The sequence below is a fragment of the Chinchilla lanigera genome, unplaced genomic scaffold, assembly GCF_000276665.1.
Source record: "Chinchilla lanigera isolate Chin_1 unplaced genomic scaffold, ChiLan1.0 scaffold00063, whole genome shotgun sequence".
NCBI lineage: Eukaryota > Metazoa > Chordata > Mammalia > Rodentia > Chinchillidae > Chinchilla > Chinchilla lanigera.
The window spans coordinates 1,220,584-1,229,676 of NW_004955464.1; the positions used below are offsets into that span (position 1 = coordinate 1,220,584).

The window sequence follows — 9,093 nt, forward strand, 5'->3', positions numbered from 1 at the left end:
CTTACAGAGAATTTTCTCATTTGGTCACTAAGAAATGTGAAGTTTGGAAAGATAAAATACATCTTTTTGTGTGTGTTTAAATATGAAACTTTTTTTTCCGTCCTAGCTTTTGGCGTGTCTGAGGAAAACTCTGAGCACAGTAACCAATTGCTTCATTGCTGAGGAATTTTTGACTCGCATAGAAAATTTGTTCCTTTCCAGTTACAAAAGCAAGCGAGAAGATGGAGTGACCGAAGAGAACTGTACAAAGGAATTGTTAATGTAATTATTTTAATGTAAGACATTTTAATCTTGACACGATAGATCCTGCTTTCACATTTGAACATTGAAATCCTTATAGTTTATCAGTGGCACGATTTCACTAAATTGCCCAGGCTGGGCTCACAGAGCGCTGAGATTACAGGTATGCACCACCACGCCCAACTTGGCTTGTTCTCATGCCATGGCCAGCAGCGTTATGGAAACCAGGGCCCACTGCAGTCTTCCCGTCTTTCATTAAGTAATGCAGTAAACTATGAAAATGTACACAGATGGTCTGTGTTATTGTTTTGTTCAGATTGATAAGTGGAATATTTAATTTTCACTTATTCCCAGGCTTGTGGTTTATCATTTTCTATTTTGTTGTCTCATACTCATTAGAGGTACTTCCATATGTTCTGGTGGGATTTGTGTGTATATTTGTTATTTGGGGTTGCAAATGAGATATGGATGGGTGGTCACTGAGATAATTAACATGATTGAGAACTACTGATTAATAAATCTAACAACATACTATATGGGGCCATGAGAAAACTTCTGATAGAGAAGAGACCTAAAGGAAAGAAATTAGCAATTTTTGATCATAGATATTTGCTGTCATTTTATTATACACTTATCTATTCATATACATAACAGTTTCATCCAACTGTATACCCACTTAAATTAGTGTGTGATAAAGTTTCGTTTAACTAGACCGGGTAATTGTGACCCAAACTAGTGCTCCCCCCATCTAATACCAGGAGAATGAGTCAAATTACAGTAAAGCTTGAATAAACCAGAGATTGCTTTTTAGATGCTAAAAAAGCCTTATGGCTTTCACATATCCAGCCCAGTTTTCATATATTTTCTGAATATACCCTGGAGGTCAAGCAAAAATGTTTATGTCACAACAGTCAGTTAGTAAATGATGTCAACTTCAGCCAGGAGTAGTTTCTGTCAGAATAGTCATCTTATTTTTTATAACATTTTACAAATGTAAAAATCCTTCTCAGGTATTAGGCCCGACAGAATATAGGCAACTGACTGGAGAATTACGAGCAGTAGAATGTAGTTACACTCCTTGGCCTGAGATCCTGAATGTGCTTGCTTCAGAAGGCTCGAAACGCAGAATTGTGATCTACATTTAAGAGCACAGTTTTCAAGTGTAAACAAGCAGTCATGCTATTAGCTTTTTATTAACCAGAGAACTAATATTTACCCATTCTCCCAGCATTTTTATTGTTGAGAGTTTCACTGTATATCTAAAGTAGATGTGTTTCAACATTTTTGCTTCACTTGTTTGTAGTCAATACCCAAAACAGGGGCTGGGGTTTTAGCTCAGTGGCACAGCACCTGCCTGGCAAGAGCAAGGTCGTGAGTTCGAATCCTGGTACCGGAAAAAAAAAACCCAAAAAAAATACCCGAAACAGAATAAGGCACTATTGAAAGGAACAGCTTTCCATTTTTAGATGGCCTGGATCTCAACATTGTGGTTTTGGGAGATAGTTTGCCTTCTGTGGGCCTGGGTTCTTCTGTGTAACTTAGTCCTAAATTAAATTCATAGTATTTTTCTAGGTCTAAAATTTTAGGGTTCATTCTGTTTGTTAGACTACTCATTTGAAATTTTTGTATTTTTAGATAGCACAATACAAAAATTAACACATTTTTAAAAAGTATTTCTACTTTGTGTGCAGCTATGATAAACAATGAAGTATGACTTATAAGATCATTGCTTTGAGGGCTGGGAGTACAGTGGTCCCTCAAGTTAATGACTGGCCTGACATACAAACAATTTGGGTTATGACCCAAATTATAGTTTTAACTTACAACCAAAGTCTTGGCTTATGACCCAACTGCTGGTCATTTGTGCTTCCAGCTGGTCTCATACAGATTTAACCCTTAAAGAAAGGCCCTTGGGAAATCCTGAGCCAGTGTCTCTCTAAGACACTGAGATCTGCCTGTGTATAGGAGAGAAACTTTGAAGTCTGTGTAGAGGAGCCTGAGAGACAATTTGAGTTGCGTCCAGCCCTCGGGAATGAATTGAGTTCACAAGTCAGGGTTCTACTGTATAAGAGATCTAGGCCTGAGCTGTTATCCTAATTCGTTTACCAGCTTTGCTGTGTGACCTTGGTCAGGTCCTTTCACCTTCCTGGACCCTAGTCTCATCCACTGAATTTAGGTGTGTGAATTTTAAAACTTGGTGTTGCCTTCCATGCACAGGTCTGTGATACTCTGAAAGGTACTAATTTACTTGTGCTCTTCCTTCAGACTCCTTTCTTTGTTGATGCTCTACTTCCCTGTAAGATAGGTGAATTTGGCTGATAGAAATTGCTGAAAGTTCTGTTCTCACACTGAGCCCTCCTACATGCTAGTGGTTAACCGTGTTTACTAACCTAAGCTGTACTTCAAGGAACTCAAAGATGGTAATTGCCAGAGCTGAAGGCTTTGGGAGCCCCATTTTTAAAATAATGTAGACGTAGTATGGTTTTCTGACATAGAGTACATTTATGAAGTACTTTTACAACGCAGAAACACACACACCAAGTACTGACATCTCAATCTTACGGTATAGTAGAAACTGCAGTTCACATGTTGGTTAAACCCCCTGTCCCCCTTAACAATATTACTCTATTTTACTTTGTTTTTAACGTTACATTTTTTAGGAGGACATGTTCGTTGTATATATTGGTCACCTGCATCACAAGGAATGTGTTTCCTCCCATTTTGTTTTCCCTTTTTCCTTCCCTCCCTTCCCCTGCGCTCTCCTTGGGCCCCTTCGCATTTGAATAAGTTCTTCCTATTTCCCATATCTGTCTTGCGTTTTGCTCTGGATTTACCTTTTGGGTTTCTCACACAAGAGAAGGCACTACTTAAACTTGTGTGGACAATATCATTTTAGAACTTGCAGATGTACTGTTTTATTATTCTAGCCCCTGCTTTCCTGCATCCTCGTCAGTTTCTTAGGTGGCACTCTGCTGGCACTGCCGGCCTGGGGCTCCTGCACATCCTTGGCCAGGGCGTGGCCCAGCACAGGGAGTTGGAACCTCAAGGCCTGCTGGGCGTAGGACCTCAGGAGGCAGCTCCCAGGGGAAAGCCTACCTCTAGTGTTTGCAGATGGGAAGAAAGGACTTGAAATTTTCCAAGTCCCTTAATCCTGTTACTTTGTTGTATCCCCAGGGCCTTCATACTGAGCTACATCCCAGCACTTTACTTTGGGATGGGATCTCGCTGATTTGTTGCCCAAGCTGTGCTCAAACTCTCAGTCCTCTTGCCTCAGCCTCCCAGACTGCTGTACTATAGGTACAAGCCCAGCTTCTCGTACTTCTATTACTTCACAAAGCTGTAAAAGAATTAGCCTAATTTTGTTTCCTGTTCTGACTTAACTAGTGAAAATTGTTACTGTACTTTTCCAGTGTTAGACTTAGCTTTCTTTAAAAGTCAAAGTTCAAAATAACATTTAAAGAATTGGTGCTGAGACACCAGCAGTGTCAGACTCAGACTCATACTCCTCCCTTGAACCACTCTTCTGAATTTTTTTTTTTTTTTTTGAGACAGAGCCTTGCTATGTAATTCAGGCTGCCTTTGAAATCTGTGTAACCCAGCCTGACCTTGAACTGACAGCAGTCTTCTTACCTCAGCCATGTGAGTGCTGAAGTTCCATATTTTACTCAGGAAGTTAAGATTTGTGCCATGCATGATGGTACACACCTACATCATACCAGTTCTTGGGAGGCTGAAGCAGGAGGGTTGCAAGTTCATATACAGCTTGAGCAGTTTAGCAAATTGCGAGACCCTGTGTCAAAAAATGGAAAAGCTGAGGACGTAGCTCAATGTGAAGACCCTGGATTTAATCCTTAGTACTGCAAAAAAAAAAAAAAAATGGGCCTTTCGGAAGACCATGAGCCTGAGACGCGGTGCCCAGTGGGTAGGCTGGTGCTTCCTGTGCCGTGAAGGGTGTCACTGAAGGGGCAGCCGTCACTGCTCTCCCCTTGGCTCCACCGCCACACTCTGGCTTGGTCGTTGCTGTCCCTGCAGCGAGCTCTGCAGGCCCCACCGTTACTGGCCTGTAGGCTTGAACTTCATTCCTCCCACTCTGCCTGAAACTGCAGTGCTGCTTGGGAACATCGATCTTTAAAAAAAAAGAGGCAGTAGTTTTAGTCATCGGGTGGACTTTTCTATTCTGGCCCTTAATCTAGAACTTGAGTGCTGCACTTCCTGGGAAGTGCTCTGCCTTTGCTCCCCACTTGCCCAGGCTCTCACTGCAGCCTCTCACCTACGTCACTCACCTACAGGTACAGGATCTGTCTACTGCTTGTTGGGAACAGACCCAGGCCTATTTCCCTCTAGCTATTTAACACTACCCTTGGCTCCTCCCAGAATCCCTTTCTGAGCCCAGGAGTAGGGGGCAGAGGGGACTGTGGCCTCAGGCCAGGCTGAGCCAGTCCCCAGCGCTTCAGCGCACCTTCCCACCTCCCCCTTCTTCCCACCTTCCCATTCAGTCCTGCTGGGTCAGCTCAGGGTGAGCTGGTGGGGCTGCCGCAGTCAGAAGGCCTAGGGTTGGCGTTGTGACACACACGGCCCGTATGCTGACAGCAGCCACGTGACACTTGAACTTGCAGCCAGCTTTCCAACAGCAGGTAGCTGTAGATGGATGCATGGATTTCTCAGTGAGGGTTGAATTGGAACCCAGTTTTTATTTTTTTTTCACTTATACCAATAATAGCCAGAGACTAAATCTAGCATCACACTAGATTTCAGGAGTTGCAGTGGAAACTTCTTTCACTGAAGCACGAAGAAACGCACACACATTTGATAATCACTTGCTGCATCAGAGTTAGCAAACACTTGAAGAAATTTGTTCTCCATTTCCAGTTTGCCAGTATTTTTATACTTTTCTTACCAGTAGTGTAGTGTGCAATAGTATAGTGTCCAGGAAATCACTGTGAGGGAGAAATAATGCTTTAGTTTATTATTTCCTGATCTTAAATTTGTGTGTGTGTGTGTATGTGTGCGTGCGCGCACGCTGGTGCTCTTTCATCAAACTGTCCTCTCTGCTTTTTGTTTAACCTGTAATTGTGTTTTCTGATATTCCTGAATCTTACTTGCCAGGCTACCTTCTCCATGGAACAGGGAGATATTAAATGTGTTTTCCTCACTAAATCAGGAGAAAATAAAAATATCCCAGAGAAACTGTTGTTTCAAGGGTTGTCTGTGGAATTCGTTTTGAGGTGGTAAAATTAACTCATAATATCTGGGTTGTTATTTTCTTCATTTGGTGTTTATGAATATGTTCATAAAAACTTCAGTTTCGGCGGGAAATGCCTGATGTGCTTCCTTGGAAGTTTCTCACTGTTAGTCTCTTAGGAATTACAAAATCTGTTACATATGTCCACATAGTTTATGTTCCTGTTTCATAGGTAACCACAAATACCTATAAATTGTAGAGTTACATTTAGATTCTAGCATGGTTTGGTCAGTCACATCCTTAAATTTGTGGATTTGATATGTACAGTGTTTGTCATATCTGAAGCTTACTAGACATACTGCATGACTGTTTATTACACTTGCTGTTATTTTTCCCAAGTGTTGTCAGTCTTATTTTTCCCAAGTGTTTTCATTAGTCTGAATTTCAAAATGTTCTGTAACAAAATGTAATTTAAACTTTTGTACATTTTAATGATGCCATGTTGTGTGTGTATATAGTGTATATATAAATAACATACATGAATATTATAAATATCAACGTAAAATTGAACAATTTTCCTCAAAATAGAGGAATAACTTTTTGCGACATAAAATATCTGATTTTAAACCTTAGGATTTTATGTTATGATAAAATTAGAGGAAATATGCTGAAGATGCCACGTAAATAAAATTTTGAAAATAAAATGGTGATCATGTGGTCTCCTAAGTCATTGCCAGTATTATCCGTATTGAATTGCAGGAAGAACAAAAACACATCAATGCCACCAGCATTTGTTGAGCATCTACCATGTTGAGTACTGCAGGGAACAGAAAATGAGTAAACTTCCCAGTGAAGCCTTTTTTCCCCATGTGTGAGGAGATCGCACAGCTAAGACGCTTCCGCACAAGGTGGAATTGATTCTACTGTAAATGCCTGTGTGAGACTTTAGGGTGAAACGTGATTAGAGGAGCAACAAGACATTCAGCCAACTAAATCAAGCTGTAGAAGGTGTAAAATAAGTGAAAATCTCACCCTAAGATCATTATTAACTAAGTAACTGATCTTTTTTGATTTCCCAGTCTTTTTCTACTGGAGAAAAAGCCCATACATTTTAAAAAATGATATTAAGCACATCTTCCTTAGGAGATTAGGGCTGGAGCGAATCTGCCCAAGTCATGAGATCCGGGCATATGTGCAGGACGCAGGGTCCAGGATGACTACAGCCCCTGAGCAGTGGACTCAGAACCAGCAAAAACTGCTGTTTGCAATTCATTTGCATCTGGTGTGAAACCAAGCCAGTCGCATAGGACAGTTGCCACTTGGTTCCAGGCCGAGTGAGCTTTTAATAGGACGTCTGTGTGCCCAAATTGTGGAGGAAGCCAATTCAGGAACTCGAGATAGAAAAGACCCCTTTCCTTACCTCATGGCTGCTGGGTGTCTCACCAGTCCACTGTCCCTCCGCGGAGCGTACCTCTTTTCCACCCTCTGTGAATGCACATCCCGCTGCCTTTTCTGTGTGTCTCATCGAATTCTCTGCAGAGCACCAAGCACCTGGAAAGAATTTCTTCTGAACCCACATTTCTATCAGCACATAAAGCTCTCTTCACTCTTTGCGGTAGGCACACAAACTATACCGTACAGATTTGTCGTGATTGGTTCGATCAGTTTACAAGAAAACCTTAGTTGGTTTTCTTTCTCTGTTAAAGGTCCTACATTTTTTAACCTGCTTTCACTTTTACAGTGAGTTCTAGAACCTTAGTTGTTAGATCAAGAACTTTGTATCCTTTACATTTTGTTAGTATCTGGAGAGCATTTTAAAAATTTCTATAAGTAATTCTTATAGGCAAGCGTGTTCATCTTATTTACAGAACAAATTTTAACTCAGGTATCCCGTAATAATAATTTAGGTGGCAGCATACAGGGAGATGAGAGTTTTAACACCATGAGGCAGTTATCTTACTGCAAATTTGTTCTGTAGAGTTTTAATTTTCTGTTCACAGCCAGCTTGACCCCCAGCCTGTGGCTTCGGAAGCCAGCATTGACTCACAATCCTGTGTGTACTCTTAATGGATTTTCTTTATCTTGCTGATATTTTTTCTACATCACTGATTCTCAGTTAGCTCACTGATTCTCAATTATCCCATAGAATGCTAGCTTTAAAAAATAAGTTGTCAGTGTCTTCCATTTTCAGAAAGATGTAGCTAAAATACTTGCTTTTCCACCTGTCAAAAACATGACATCAGTTTATCAGTTACTGGCTGTAATCAAGGATTCCCTGCCCACCCAACCCCCATTAACAGGGTCACCTGAAAAGCCAGGAAAATTGGAAAGTTTTAGAAAGCAGTGCACTGCTCAGTTCATTTCATCTGGCTCGGTGACTGCTGCACTTCCTTCGGTCCAGCAGCACCTCTCGCCTCCAGGGATTGTGCCCTCGGTGTCTGCTGGTAACTAGCTCAAGACCTACACATCAGACTGCCTCTGTGTAACAAAGGAAAGCTTTGGCAAGACCCTTAAACCTTTAAACTATTCAAAGATGATGCCTGGATTGATCTTTCCCTTACTTTCATCCTCTTAATTCTTTATTTGCTTTAATGTCAGTTGACATTAAAGTTGAGTTTGCATTTATGCAGTACCTCAAATTGGATTCTGGCATCAAAGCTGGACAGTGGATGCAGACAGTTAAAGCTTGCTGCTGACAATCACCCCAGATTTTTAGTGCCTTTGTTCACCCTAAGTAGGTGCATGTGTGTACGTGTTGCCGCTTGGGTGGCTGTCATGGGCAGCCCATCTCCAGCAGATAATTCAAACCCTCTCGTGACTCCAAGGAGCTCATGTCTCCAGTTGAGGACTGGGTGAAAGAGGAAGAATGGAGAACCACATACCTGACAGCTACCTTAGCGGGACCACGGATCACTGTTCACATGCCCTTGGAAAGAACCACGCAGAAGGGCCCCCTGGACACCCAGAGAACTGCTCAGTGGAGTGCTGACCAGACAGCTTGTTTTGCACAGATGCCACGCGGGGAGAAGGATGTGGCTCTTAGTGACCGGCCACGTAACTCCGGATACGTTGGCCGTATAAATGTCATAATCACTTCACATGGCTTTAAACTGCTGTGCTCGAGTGCCCACATTCATAAAGGAAAACTGACATCAAGTTTCTTTGAAACCAGATCCCTAACATTAAAAGAAAGAGAAGACTACCCTCCTCGGATGAGAGGATGTTCAAGCTGGGAAAGGCCTGAGGAAGGCTCTGGGTGGAGCTGGGTGTTGCCATGGGAGGAAACAGCGTGTGCAGAAGCGAGGCAGCTGGCCCGCGGCCCAGCCAGGACCGCGGCAGGGTCACTTCTAGGAAGTCCCCGGTTCTGCTCCACACAAGTGCTGTCACGTGGTCCTTTTGGGTGATTTAAGTTAAGTTCATGGCATATTGAACTACCCTCAAGATTTTATGTGCAATTCAAATACTCAATGTAATTTATGTTTTAATTTAAAATGTAATTTTCTCTTTCAGAACTGCAAGATCTTTCTTATAAATGCTCAGAACATGACTTTAATGGAAAAGTTGACTAAGACATTACTATTAGAAGTGATATAATTAATGATACTTTACTAGTTTCAATATTAGCTTTATCCAAGATTAACGACCCCCCAGAACTTCAGCGTTTATCTGTA

The 9,093-nt window shown here is 41.7% G+C and overlaps 1 protein-coding gene across 2 annotated transcripts in view; it reads left to right on the plus strand.

Annotated features, from left to right (window-relative positions):
• Mysm1 (Myb-like, SWIRM and MPN domains 1) overlaps positions 1–6,126 on the plus strand; it is a 41,526-nt gene extending 35,400 nt beyond the window's left edge. For both annotated transcript variants that reach the window (XM_013521691.1, XM_005398489.2), the window contains exon 19: positions 107–6,126. In XM_013521691.1, the coding sequence (XP_013377145.1) occupies positions 107–265 (159 nt within the window). In that variant the 3' untranslated portion in view covers positions 266–6,126. The remainder of the gene's footprint in view (positions 1–106) is intronic.
• The last annotated feature ends 2,967 nt before the right edge of the window (positions 6,127–9,093 follow it).